The following is a 15,017-nucleotide window of genomic DNA, read 5'->3' as shown; positions in this document are numbered from 1 at the left end:
TTTAGACTTATTTAACAGGCGGAGAAGGGCAACTAGGCCCTTTGCCGTTCGTTTTAATGATTTTATTAATGAGGTAAATTTTACATTTCCTCAAATATGCCCCGTCTCCTATGCTAAGTATCCGCCTTGGTTAACACCAATGCCGGATATTAAACTCATTGCCAGTGCACGCCGCAAAGCCAAGACGACCGATTCCGAATACCAGCAGCTCTTCAGTGCCGTCCTCGGCTCACTTTTTGACTTTGTCCCAGTCTACACCGACGGGTCAAAGTCAGAATCTGCATGTGCCTATGCGGTCGTGTCCCACTACCATGGAGTCGTGAGGAAAAAACTGCACACTTCTTGCAGCATTTTCACAGCCGAGCTGTCAGCCATAAGGACGGCCCTAGGAGAAATAAAAGAAAGCGATGGCTCTTTCCTCATCTGCACAGACTCGTTGAGCGCCCTAAAATCTATATCGGTCTTTGCACCTGTGCACCCGATAGTCCAGGAGATCCATTATGCCCTGTTGTCCCTTCAGAGAAAGGGGAACAGGGTCTCCTTTATATGGACTCCTGGTCACGTGGGCATAAGAGGTAACGAAAAAGCTGACCAGGCAGCGAAGGATGCCCTTCGAAAACCCGAGACCGACTCCACCTTGGTTCCAATGGAGGACGTAAAGGCTGCCTTGCGGAACTCGGTCCTGCATCAGTGGAAGGAGACTTGGCAGTCTCTGCAAAATAATAAACTCAGGGCAATAAAACCGGTCGTTTCACCATGGTCCTCTTCCATCCGGAAAATTCGGAGGGAAGAGGTCATGATTACGCGCCTGAGAATAGGACACTCTGCCCTCACTCATTCGTACCTCTTTGCGGAGGAAAAAGAACAGCCCCGCTGCAATGAGTGTTTCCAACCCCTGACGATAAAACATATCCTGACGGAATGCACAACATACCAAAGGGCCAGAGACATGTTGAAGATAAGGGGAGACTTAAAAAATATTTTAGGGGATGACTCTGGGTCTATAAACCGAGTCTTAAGTTTTTTAAGGTATACTGGTTTAATGGGGCAGCTTTAGCTTTGGAGATCATAATTTTAATGCTTTTGATTTTAGCATTTTCCTTTTTTTTTTGTTTATTTTATTTATTTATATATTTATTCGTATTTATTTGTTTACTTACTCCTAGTTTAAAAGGAACATAAGTTTTACGTTATGACAGTGGTGCAAAATGACCATAGTTGTCGACGCACCCTACAAACCCCTAAAACTACTACTACTACTATGAATCCAACAAGAGATATCCACCTGATATTGCATGCATTTGGTTGCATATGGGTATGGCCTCATAAGTATGAAGTATTCTTGTAATTTTAAATGTTCAGTTTAGTTAACCTGAAATTTATTACAATGTAAAGATATTTGCTTTCCCTGTAAAGGGTTTTCCATCAAAATACCATGAAACAATTCTCTCCCTCTCTGAATAGGATCTGCAGCATTGGGTTGTGGGATGGATTGACTGGAATTTGGCGCTAAACGAAAGAGGAGGACCCAATTGGGCAAGAAACTATGTGGATTCGGCAGTCATTGTCAATGCCACAGCTGATGAGTTCTATAAGCAGCCAATGTTTTATGCCATTGGGCATTTCTCCAAATTCATCACGCAGGGGTCCGTACGCATTGCTCTCAAGGCCCCTGATGGAGATGATTATGTCAACGGTGTAGCTTTTCTAAAACCTGACGGGGGCATTGCGGTCGTCATGCATAACCAGTGAGTTTTTGTGAGGATTGCATGTAATTTCCCATATCCGTATATGTGTGGGTAATGGCAGTCCAGGGGGTAGAGATACTGAAACTCATGTATCACAGGTGTTTCCTCACCTTCAGCCTTGGCATTTAATTATCACATCTGCATTTATTTTGGCTGAACCACGCATGAAGAAGACTGTCTTGCAAACAGCTTATGTCCAGTACTCCCACAAATATGACACTGCAATGGGAATTAATTTTGTCCTGTATATGTGAAAATTGTATATAACAGAATGGGACCACAAAATATAATAATGATATGCAATATAAACTGGAAGAAACCATGTATCCATAGTGCAATAGCGAAATTGCCATCCTTGAAATTTCTCACTGCCTCTGTCTGAAGTAAAATCATTAACAAAGGAAGATAATGGATGGAAATTTATTTAATACATTAATGAAGTTATAATAATATTTTTATGGTCCACTGACCATGCAATGTATTCAGGTATAGGAGTTGTCAAACACAGAGAAAAGTACAAAATGCAGGTACAATTGAACATCATGAACATGCTTTAAAAAGAGTAATAGTATTTAAAAATAAAGCAATATATAGTATGAAGTAATGAACTCCCCTCTGTGCAAATCACACGACGACATAAATCATAGCTTCACTTTTTGGTCCAGATAGATGCTGCTGAACTTGAATACAGGCTGTCTCATGAGACTGTACATGAATGAAAAATGAAACTATTTAAATTTGAATCTTAATATTGGTAATGAAGTTGAGATGCAATATGTGAATTTTCAATTGAGTTTATTTCAGTAAATATTTTACAGGTTAGATTCCAGTGTTGCAGTGACAATAACAGATGATCGCTATGGGGACATAAATATTGACTGTCCTCCCCGGTCTTTTCAAACGTTGGTATATATATAAGAGCTGGTTGCAATCGCAAGTGATGCACAGGTAAGTGAAGTTGATACATAATTTTATGAAAAATTAGTGAAAAAAGTGAATGGCTTGTTGGAATAACTGCTTCATGGTGTAGGTCACCAAGTTAAAGGGGCAGTCAAATGAAAACAGAACACCCGCCATAACACACACATTCCGCTTGGTGCTTTTTTGGAGGGCACTTTGAGTGAGTACACCGTCGGTCGGATGTGACATTAAGCTGCTGACCCCTTGGCGCCTTTCGTCATTAAGAGTAGGCTAATGCCAACACCAGGTTTCTCTCCACCCTTCATCCTTTGCCATCCATCCCTAATGGCAAAAATGACCTCGCTTGTCGGTCTCCTCTCCTAAATACTTGGTGCTCAGACTTTTCTGGTGTTTTTGTCCAGCTGCAGGAATGGAGGCAAGCAAAGGTGAGCAGAGAGTTGTGGTTTGTTTTCTGGAGGCTGAGGGTGCTGGAGAGCGTGCAATTTATCACTCATATGCCGTGTGTGATGAACACCGCATGTCCCATTTCTGTCCCTTATCGTCATCACAGGGGATGAAACTTAGCGCCACAGTTTCTAACTCGAGAGGCTCGGAAACGCCAACAATGGAAACATACCAATTCTCCCCCACCAAAGAAATCCAAAGCTGCTCACACAAGTCCCAGTAAAGTCGTGATGACCTTCTTCTTTGACTGCAGGGGTCCTCGACTCCCTCGAGTGTGGAATCACAGTCAATGCGTAGTGCTGTGCGGGCACTAAGCAGAAGCTGCAATGCGCCATGAAATCAAAACGCCCAGGAATCATCCTGTTGCATGATTATTCCACACATTGCCGATCTGATGAAGGCTGTGCTTCAACAGTTTGGTTGGGAAACACTTCAACATCCTCTGAACGGCCCAGGGCCCTCGCCTTGTGATTGTCACATCTTTGGCGACTCAAAGAAAGACATTGGTGGACATTGGTGTCATTGAGATGAGGAAGTGCAGGAGTGATTGTGGATTGGTCAGCGTTCCACCTCTTTCTGCAGAACTGGAATTGGTCATCTCGTCTCCCAGTGGGATAAATATATTAATGCTTCTTTGGTCGTTTCTTTTGAGTGAAACCATTCCACAGTGTTGTTGTAGTGGGTGCTTGGTGTTCATTTGACTGCCCCTCATGCGTGTGCCTTTTGCGGGAGGCATAGGAGTAAGTTGGGCAGGAGTATTATCTTATTAATCATAACATTTAATTTAAAAATATTCACTGAGAAATGTGTGAGAAATCTACTTATCTCTCTACTTCTAAATACTTCCTCACATTTGCATCTAATTTCTACCTTTCAAAGGGGGCACATTTTCTTCAGCAAACTAAAATTTTCTTTAATTTAACTATTAATATATATGCTCAGAATAAAATATACCTAGCTACCTCTTCCCCTTTTACTTAGAATAATATGAATGTATGGACTGGGTTATTAATAGGTAGTTTACCCGTTAGTTAGGTTTTGGATGGACGCAAACTGAACTCTGATACATTTCTCAGCATTTCCTAACACGGCACTACCTGATACTCAACCCTGCAATAATTCCATCTTCTTTTCCACGTGGTTCTGCCTCCCATCGGTTCACCCAGAAGGCTTGTTCCCTTGTCCTCACCCTTTCTCCCTTGTGTAGTGTTCTCTCCTCTTTCATAGTCCTCAACCTCCCATTGCTAATCTAAATTCTTGGCATCCGCTGTACAGGGTTCGTCCGGAAAATAAGTGTACTGAGCTCAGGAAAAAAGAAATTTATTACACTTTTACATATCTTAAGCTAATATTCCTCAAAATAGGACCCTTGTGAGTCGATACACTTGTTCCAGCGGTGTTCCCATTCCTGGAACGCTCCCGCGAAGGCATCATCGGGAACCTCTCGAAGACTTGTCGTCGACGTCTTCTCTGCCCTCCACGAACATCTTGTGCCACCGAAAGATCATGTTTCTGGACATGGCTGACTCCCCGTAAGCCTGGTTAATCATACCGACAGTTTCGGTAGACGATTTCCCAAGCTTTACCGCAAATTTGATGGAATAACGCTGCTCCAAAAACTTCGGCATCGCGTTCCGTGACGTGGGTTGAGCGTGGAGGTTCGCGTTAACAGAGCTCCTCACTACACCACAGCTCGGAGCCGACTGCCTTTTTCAGCGTCGCTTGCCAACATACCCCCCTCCAATCGCAGCCCGTCAGAGCGGTGCTGGGCGCGCCTGGAGCGGCGGGAAAAAATCAGTACACTTATTTTCCAGACGAACCCTGTATGTGTCGTTCATGGATCTCTGTGGACAAACCTCTTTCCTCCCCCACCCTGCATAGCTTGTGGATCTTTCAATTAGACCTTAAGAAAAAATTATTTTGGGTACATCTTTTTTATATTTTAACATAATCTATTTTTTGCTCAATACACTTTTAGCATTTCTTCAACATTTTTAGCCCTGTCAAATGTAGGATTTCTGAAGGTCCTCTAAATAGTATTCTGGCGATGGTCTCATTGTTTGACCGAAATCGTTTCCCGCAGAGCCATTTTTTCCAATTTGGAAAAAAAGTCACTTGTAGCCAACTCTCTAGAATAAGGTGGATGTTGCCATAATTCCAACTTTTAAGTCCATAATTTTTGCATTCAAACTGCTGGTGTGCACCCATGCATGTTCTTGATGGAAGAGATGTCTTTGCCAATTGAGGATGGTTTTTTCTTGATTTATTCACTCAATAGGTGAAATAACTACGATGCATAACGCTCTCCATTCATCGTTTGTTCTTTTTGCAAGTAATTGATGAAGGTGATTTTGTGTGCATTTCAGAAAAACAGTGGCCATCCCCTTGTCGACCAATTTCACCAACTTTGCCCTCTTCGGAGGGCAAAGATGTTGACTGCTCCTTTGTCTCTGGAGCGTATTGGTGTATCCACGTTTTGTCCACAAACTTGCTGGGAGTGTGCCGGAAAAGCACGAAACCAGCCTCTGAATCGGCGATACAGTCGAATTCATTCCCTGCTGAGAGCAAGGGTGGCACTCTTATTGCCGAGATTTTTTCAACACCCGATTATTCATGCTTAGTTGAAAAAATAGTGACATTGCCATTGGCCTGAACTAGTTTGCGAACTTTGATTTGTCGATTAATCGAAAACATGCTTTGGATTTTGTGAATCATTTCAAAGGAAGTCCCTTCGATTGGCCGTCCCGAATGAATTGTAAGCAGTCACAAACACAGGAGCAGGTGTGCCATGAACTGCATCTGCTCTGACATCTTCATTTCAGGGATCACCGCTTGTGGTGAAATTCAAGAAGTTAATATTTTCTAAGCATTTTGAACTAAATCCATTTGAATCAGGCAAAAGGCAAGAAGTTAGTGGATTATTTTTGGTTTAGACAAGAAAGTACAAGGTTTTGGGGCTATTTAGTCAGATCATTTGTGGCTCACCAACTTCTCACTTCCTTAACTGAGGCGCAAGCTGACTCCATGAGGGTTGATGGGCTGTTTGCAGATATTAAACAATAAGTGTCATTCACTTTGAGCAGTGGTTTGCAGTTAACCATAAGGAAAGACATGGTTCGTATATTGATGTTGAGGAAAATGATTTCTGAGGAAGAGGTAGTGGGGATGAGGGAGTGAGAAGAGTGGCATTGAGGGAGGGAATAAATGTGTCTAAGGTATTATCAATGCTGTGTGGCCAGAGAAGAGATATTATAGCTGTGTATTTGACCTAGAAGAGGAGTTGCAAGGGGTAGTTGGAAAAAAATTTTTCGAGGTGGCCATGGTGGAGGTTTGCATGTGAATGGCTTAATCTACTTCCCTTTGCACAGTTCATCATCTGTAGGTTATGTTAATTATGGAAGGAGAAGGAATTCAAGGTTGGGATAAGGCGGGAGATATTCTGAAGAAATTCAGTGCTGGGAATATTTGATGCTTTTGGATAGATAGTTGCAGGTAGACCCTCAGGGAGAGGGATTGAGGTGTAAAGGGATGTTGAAGGGAGGGAAGTCTTTTATGACCATGATGGTTTGGGTGTCCAGAGATGGAGAATCCAAACTATCTCCATTAGACACGTGTAGCTTTCAAAAAACTCGCCAACAGTCTTGACCTGGTCATCACGTTGGCCAATAGGGGCTCCAAGGTAGCCATTCTCAGTATTGTAGATTACATCAAAGAAGTAAACAGGCAACTAATCAACACCTCATACAAGCCCGAATGTAATTGGAACTACAAGAAGAATCAAGATCTCCTTTCTCAAGGATAATAGCCCTGTCTGATGGCTTCTTCACCACAGGCATTTCCATCCTCGCCCAAACACCCGTCACTTTTATATCCTTCTCAAAACCAACACTTTGATGTCGTACATCAAATTGACAATCCAGGCTGACCCATTATTTCTTCCCACTCCTCCCCAATGGAGAGAATTTCCACCTTTGTCGACCACTACCCCCAATCATTGTTTCACTCTCTTCTGTTCCATGCCGAAGACAAATACCATTCCCTCAATCACTCTCCCATCATGCCACAATTTGTGCTGCATCCCTCAGCTCTTCAATTCCTTAATCAGAAGGTCCCTCGTCTCATCTCTCTGCCACCATCTGAACACATTGAGAGAGAAACGTCATTAACTCTCGCTAATCAGGACTACATATATGTATAGGCTGGGGTAGTTCAGATTAGAAGAAATGTGGATTATTCGGGGCTTTAACTCACATTTTTCATTTTAACATTTTCCAACTCTAATCATGTTCACCATTGATCTTTGATGACTTATAATGACTATATGATGCATTTGAGTCCCAAAGTGTAAGAAGATCCCATTTAAAATTGAAATTAACTCTTATAAATAAAATATATCCCCAATACTCTCCACAAATCAAGGTGTAGTAATTCATATAAGTACCTTTAACAAACAATGGCAATGCATACTCAGTCATCCCATTAATCTCTATTTCCATTTGTTAGATAAGTACTCACTCATTTTTTTATTTAAATAAAAGAGAGCGTGATTTCAGAAAAGTAATGATAGTTTTGTGTAGTTTTTAGCTCTGAGGGTGCAATGCATGGCCGAGCTGTTCTTTGGCATTCCTAAATTTTACCATCCACTATCTTAAGTTTTTATATTCATAAAATTGGTTGTGCCAAAATATCTTAGTATATTAAAGCTGATTTTGTTTGATATTACTGCACGATTTGGTTCCTGGCACTTGAATGCCATTACTTTGAGTGAAACCTCGACTGATGTACTTTGTTAATTGAGTGAATCGACCATCAACCAATGAATATTGCCCTTAGAGGATTTGTTTGCATGATTTGTGATTGCATTTCATGTAGCAATAGTTTACACCTGATTTCAAATGCACATCTGGATTGTTGATTGAAATGCTGTAATTATTATTAACCATATTTGTAGAAACTTGCAAGACAAGCATATTTTGGTGGAGCGCAGCAGTGCTAACTCTTACCACTCCTTAATAGACCACACACGGTGCATGGCAAGACCATGACCATATTAAGCGGGAGTCATGATTAGCTGGGTCTGAATCGCCAAAGGTTTTCTGTGCATTGAGATTCAAGGGCCCAAAGAAATGGATTTTGGAATATCTAGTTTCATAATAAACATTTAAATAAATATTTATGGACCCATATTTTGGCAATAAAATCATGTACTTAGTAGTTTTTTATTGTACCTAAAAATGCAGTGTATAGCAGATATTGGAGATTATGTGATGAATACCCACCAGCACTTCCCATGGGCTACAGCCTAGTGCATTTTCCCAGTAGAAAGTAGATTGTCATTATTGGGTAGTCTTCTGTTTTAGGTAGTTTTTGGGTGGACGTAGACCGAAGATCATTACATTTCTTGATTGAGTGTAAAAAAACACAACTTGACACTTTGACACCATTCTTCAAGTCTGCATACTTCCCTTTGTTTTATCTGAAAAGCGCATCCTTTTCTTGTCAGTTTGTGTCTTGTTAGACAGAGATAAGAATTGTGGTAAAGCCCAGCTTGTGTTCATTCAAAACCCAAATTAAATGGTACACTACAAAATTACAATGCATACAATTGAAAGTAAATGCAGCTAAAATTTTTTTTGCCCAAAGAGGAAGAAAAAGTTATTTGGACACATGTAAAGTAACCTAGTGGAGGTAACCTTGGAGGACCGGCCACAAAGGGAATATTAAAGTGCTCGGGCAGTGCTGACTCAAAGGATTCGACCCTTCGGTGAATGATGGCGAAATTGCCTCAGCTCAAGAAATCCTTCTTCTGGAGCCACAGCTTAAGAAGAACCCATTTCAAGGGAACCGCAAACATTTATCCCACGGCAGCAGAAGCTAGACTAGCAAATGAAAATGACACACAAAAGATCCTTGGAGGAGTTGTGGAGCACATAAAAAATAGTTCAAATATCTGCATAATAAAGTTTTTAGGCACTGTAAAAAAAACTACTGGGTACATGATTATACTGCCCAAATATGGAACCAACGGACATTTTTTTGAGTATCAGTTTATTTTGAAAACCAGATGCTTCAAAATTGATTTATTTGGGGCCCTAGTATTTCAAAATAAAGAGGTTTTGCTGCACTTATTCTCACATATGTCAGTCATATCTACCTTTTTATTGAATGTTGCTTCTTTGAAGATTATATTTGCTACTTTCTTCAGAGTTTGGGAGACATCTGATAGCGAGCACGCACGTGACAAGCTCAACTTTTTCCAGCGAAGAAGTATGATGGGAAAAGTATTAGTTTTGCCTTAGGAACTCCGAAATGGTTTTCAAAAGAATGTAATCATTGCTCCTCCCTCTGTATCATCCATAATAGGTGCTGGAAAGCTGTTGCCAAATGATGGATAGTGATTGTGGACACCCTTCAAGATTCTCTTCAGAGAGAGTGTTAGACTCCAGGCTGACAAATTTAAGCACGACTTTTAATTCTTGAGTCAAAACTATTTCAGTACCATTAAATACCCCAAAACAATGCCTCTGGTTGACATCAATGCCTATTTCTAACTTAATAAGATGGCTCATTAAACCAGCGTTATGTTTTTCCCCAGTCCCGATATTTCACTTTCACTATTTGTGATTAAACTGAAGGAGGAGAATGCAATTATGAATGTGAGCATTGCCTTGCAAGGGAATTGATATCCTTAGATTATAACTCTTTTAGTTGAGCGGAACCTGATAAAAAGAGCAATCATCATTGGTGGGAAGTTAAGAATTTTAAAATAATAGGATGAAGCATGCAGGTGAAAAGTGGACCTAAATAAACTTCTTCAGTTTGTTTTAATTTAATAAGTGTTAATTTTCTGTTAATAACATGGCATGTTATGTTTTAGTGCATCATTTCAGATTGCTTGAATAAGGACCTGTGGGGTAGTCAATGGAAAGCGAGACATTTTATCTCTGGAAAATGCCACTCCTCACTTGATTGCATGCAATGGCAATGCGTAGCCGTTGAATTTGGACAAGTAGGTAGGTGCCCTAGCAGGCAATCCAATCAGTAGGTTCTGGTGCAAGGGCATGTCATGCTCCATGCTGCACATGATTTAAGCACCAATGGAAGCTCCTGGCCAAAGGCTGCAAAGAAGCAGTCTATGAAAACTGTCACGCTATCCTGCTAATGAATAGATAAAGAACGTACTACGGCCGAGTGAATGGAATGAATATAAAACCCAAAGCCGTACTCTTAAGGGCACTAATAGGTGGAATAAAGAAGGGGGGTTTACAGGGAGCGAGAAAGTTATAGCAATCACTCAATCACTCCGGTATATGTAGGCACATTGACCGTCGTGAACCGCAAACACACAACACTCGGGGTTTACGGGGTGGAAACCCGACGCCAGTGACCCGTCACTCAAATGATTGAAATTTTTAAACAATTGGAAAAACTACTTACTTCCTCGCTAAGTAGTTTTTCCAATTGTTTTAAATTTCAATCATTTGAGTGATGGGTCACTGGCGTCGGGTTTCCACCCCGTAAACCCTGAGTGTGTGTGTGGTTGCGACTTGTGAAGGTCAATTTGTTGTGCAAATACCTGATCGAGGGAGTAATTGTTAGAACTATTTATTTTATATTTCATTTGTCTGAGTGACGGGTCACTGGCGTCAGGCTTCCCGCCCCGTAAACCCTGAGTGTTGTGTGTTTGCGGTTCACGACGGTCAATGTGCCTACATATACCGGAGTGATTGAGTGATTGCTATAACTTTCTCGCTCCCTGTAAACCCCCCTTCTTTATTCCACCTATTAGTGCCCTTAAGAGTACGGCTTTGGGTTTTATATTCATTCCACTATCCTGCTAATTTTTTTTTAATTCTGTGGAAAATATTTCAACTTTTTTATATGAATAAAACAATTATAATATTATTTCTTTCCTAAAATTTTCTGTTTGGCTGAAATTGAAGAGGTAAAATGCATTGACCTGCAAGATGGAATGCTTGATGATATTGGCAGAACATATTTTTACTTATTGATTGTTACATTTAGAATGTTCCTTCTATGTGCCCACAGGCGTTTCCATCTTTCTAGTTCATCAAGTTGAGCTGTTTTCTTTATATAATCCATCACATGTGGTGCCTGCAATGAAACGACTCATTTGTGATAGGAAGTACTTATTCATTTTTAAATAATTATGCAAAATGTGTGTATTTTGATAGGAGTTTTAAATCTATGTTTATTCAATAACAAATAATGTACTGTGTAATAAACTATATAATGAGTAAAAATATGGTTACAAAAACTATAAATGCCAAAAAAAATTATTATGCAGCAGTTGAAAAGTGTACCCAGACCACATGGTCATATTTCTGTTTAGCTGCAGAATGTCATGGTATCAAAAGTGTATTTGAAATGGCGAACCAGTATGGTTGCTTGAGTTGCTTCAGGCGTGATGTGGTGGAAGTCGAACATAATGAATAACTGATTGAAGCACTTTTCCACTTGATAAATTGATTTACCACTTTTCTTCTTGATTATCAAGTGGGGAAGTGCTACGATCAGTTATTCATCAATATGATTGCTGTTATTGAAATCATCATTTATTCTAGATAGTACAGTAGAGGACCATATAGATATGTTTGAAGAGGGGAGAGAAATTTGATGTTAATGTTGAAAAGTTGCATCTTGACTCAATAAAAATAGTCTGTCCAGAGATGATGTTTCGAGCCAAAGAAACAAAACATGCTATCTGCCCAACTTAGAAGAATTGGTGGAAATGAAGTTTTTTTGATAATGAAATGAAAAGATGTCCCTTGAATAGGGATTATTCGTTGCCAGCAATCTTCTTGCTATAAAAGAACTCCAACACTATATCAGTTTCTTAAATATTTTTGGTTTGACCAATTTATGGATTGTTTTAGCTTTTGGAAATAGAGTTGAGAAGAAATGTGAGAACTGCTCCAGGTGTGGTCAATCAGAAATGTTTTATTCACATTATATATGTTGCAAAAGTTTAATTTCATTTGCTTAATATGTAATGTACATGTGGTGCATGCCTCATTGGTTTTTGACTCCAGTATTGCAGCAGCGGCATTCATTGCAAATTGAAACTTGTTCAGTTTGCTTAGACATGCATTGAGCGATATGCTGCATTGAAATCTTTCATTTGCCCCAACAAATCATCAGCTGAGGCGTATTTAGTGCAGCAGCAGGCCTATGGCAGAGCCAGGAGATGGTTAGAACTCTTTTAAGAGATAAGGAAGACCCAGAGCTCCAGTCACTGCTCTCTTGGAAGAGAACAATGCTGATGCGGCCATTGGAAGGCAAATTGTTGAATAACATTGAGAGCAGTATCAGAAGTGTACAAAATTTCATTGGTAATGAAAAAATTGTACATGAAGCATGTTTATGCGTAATGTCTTATGGGAGTGCTCATACCACAACCAACAGGACATTCATGTGCTGGTTTGTTTACGATTGAAGTTGATGTTATAGAAAGATGGTGAGTTTCTTCCAAAGGCCATCCAACTGCAGATGAAATTTGGCTAAATTATTTTGATCCTAAAAGCAAACAGCAAAGTTCCGAATGGAAAAATCCAGCATCAAAAAAAAGCCGAAGTGCTGGGAAAGTTAATTGTCATATCAAATTCTGATCTTCTGGTAATTGTATATGTCAGCATGTTGTGCCAGTTTACATGAAGCATAGGGGTGTACTGAAGATTCTTCATGGTCATATCGATTGCAAAATGACCCCACTTTAAAGTAATAAAAGCTGGACATTGCACCACAATGGTGTGTGGCTGCAGATGAAGAATTTTGCTGATTGTCTGGAGAAAATCAAAGTGAAGTGCGTTCCTCATCCTCCCCACTGTGTGACTTATTCCTGTTCACCAATGTGAGGAAACAACTGCAGCAAAGCATTCTTCATGATCAGAAGCAGGGGTGAAGGCTGCTGGGGTGATTCTGAAAAACCTATAATATAAGTTGTTTCCGGAATGTCTTTGAAGTTGGGGAAGAAAAGGTGGGACGTGGGGTGGATGACGTCCAATGGGGACAGCTTTGGGAAGGGCTATCAAAATTTGGACGATGAGTAAAAGAAATGTTGTTTTTGGAATAATATGATCATTATTAATTGAATAAAACTAATCAATTGTAATAACAGTGTAATGAAATGTTTTGTTGTCATGGAGAAATTATTGAAAATAAAATAATTTTGCACATGATAATTAAATTCACAAAAATGGTCTTACGTGGAATCCTGAGATGAGGTTTCTTAATGACTGGAGTTTTAATAGAGCACAATTTATTTCATCGTTAATTGCTTTTGCATCATCCTCTATTTGCAATTGAGATACCTTGCTGGTTGCTATTTGTTGTTGCAATGTTTTAAGGGCCTGAAATTTATTCCAAAGATTCTTCTTCTTTTCAGCCATTGTAGGTACACATTTTCCTGCTCCAAGTCAGAGAAAATATTATAGTTAACAAACATTATTACCCTTATAAAGAGAGATATGTAATTATTAAATGCTGTTTAGTGCTTCATTGGCTAAATAGAACATTTGCTGGCATGCAAATGAGTTTTAATTTTTGGAAAATGTCACTATAGTAATCAAAAAATGACCCTATTTTTAATTATTCACTTGTTATTTTCTTTATTTTTTTAAAGACACTGGTCTTTTCAATAGCAATACTTTGATACGAGGATTTGATGGCAATACATAGCATTATGTGCTGATACCCTGCTTAACTTTTCTGTATTGTATGATTAGTGCTTTAATCCTGATGAACTAACCAGTCTGATAGTATGATATGAATGCAGTTGATAATAGAAATAACTATTATTATCGATAATCTGAAGAGTAGGTTTTGGGTGAACAAAAGCCACCAAATGGTGCAGCCACGATTTCTTTGCTTCTACGAGCAAACCCAAAAAGGGTTATTCCCGTCAAATAAAAGGAATAATCCTTTTACCCCAGAACCCTCGTATTCAGGTGTGGTTATGTGGCCATAAATACTTTCAAACCGAGCTCTGGATGGAGCAGAATGGCCATAATATTGTCGTAAGGCTGCTGAACGACTGTCATGCGATCCTCGTGCATTGCTTTTGTTGCTGTGCATTTTTGTTGGCCCCAATGATGAAAGTAGTTGCACGCTCTTACCTGAGATTTGCTTCAAATCAAGGAGGTGCTGGTTTCTCTGTTGGAGGATTTCTCTCATTTGAGCATTATCTATTTTAAATTGCTCAAAATCAACTGGGCACAGCATTTCCCCCAGTTCCTCTTTGTGCCGCAGTTGCTCTTTTGCACGAGCATAGTGTACCCTCAGTGTTGATGTTTTCAAATTGCAGCGGTCTAAAGCCCCCTCTGCTATGTGGATTTGCTCCCTTAAGTATCTAGAATATGATGAAAATAGGTGTCAGATAATTGTGAATATTTGCACTCCAGATGTGCTAGCATGCAGCCATAGCGTACATATTTGCAGAACATGATAGAATCAATTCTCCACATGAATCTTTCACTATGTATGGAAAAAGAAGAGAAAAGGGTATTTGAGATGCATTGAACTTCTTTATATATATATATATATATATACACTCACACGCATATAAACATCAGTGGTAATACAGACTTAACAGTTATTTTATCATATGCCACATTGGCATATGATAAAAAATATATTGGCATAGATCACATTTTTATATTTCAGGATTATGGAGTAGTAAGTTAGATTTGGTATGCATCTTAAATGGTACTTACTTTCATCAATAAGATGATGGAGCGGAGGGCATATGATTACTTAGGGGATGATATTTTTTGATTACAGGAAGGTGAGGGGTATGGGTGATTCTGTAGCAGTAATGAGGTCACTAATAAAAATGAATCAAGTTCAATCAGGATGTATTTGTTTATTCATATATTCCAAGAATGT

General features: G+C 39.6%; 1 protein-coding gene across 2 annotated transcripts in view; it reads left to right on the top strand.

Annotated features, from left to right (window-relative positions):
* The window catches only part of LOC139689588 (lysosomal acid glucosylceramidase-like), a 45,957-nt gene extending 32,684 nt beyond the window's left edge, over positions 1-13,273 (top strand). Inside the window, exons 9-11 of one of the 2 annotated variants that reach the window (XM_071586750.1) lie at positions 1,465-1,748; positions 2,567-2,696; positions 11,699-13,273. In XM_071586750.1, coding sequence (XP_071442851.1) covers positions 1,465-1,748; positions 2,567-2,666 — 384 coding nt within the window. In that variant the 3' untranslated portion in view covers positions 2,667-2,696; positions 11,699-13,273. Of the gene's footprint in view, positions 1-1,464; positions 1,749-2,566; positions 2,697-9,476; positions 10,425-11,698 lie in introns of those variants that run through there. The other variant, XM_071586751.1, reaches the window with a different exon arrangement.
* The last annotated feature ends 1,744 nt before the right edge of the window (positions 13,274-15,017 follow it).

The sequence above is a fragment of the Hetaerina americana genome, unplaced genomic scaffold, assembly GCF_022747635.1.
Source record: "Hetaerina americana unplaced genomic scaffold, ioHetAmer1.1.p SCAF_25, whole genome shotgun sequence".
NCBI lineage: Eukaryota > Metazoa > Arthropoda > Insecta > Odonata > Calopterygidae > Hetaerina > Hetaerina americana.
This window is presented reverse-complemented; position numbering and strand designations above follow the sequence as displayed.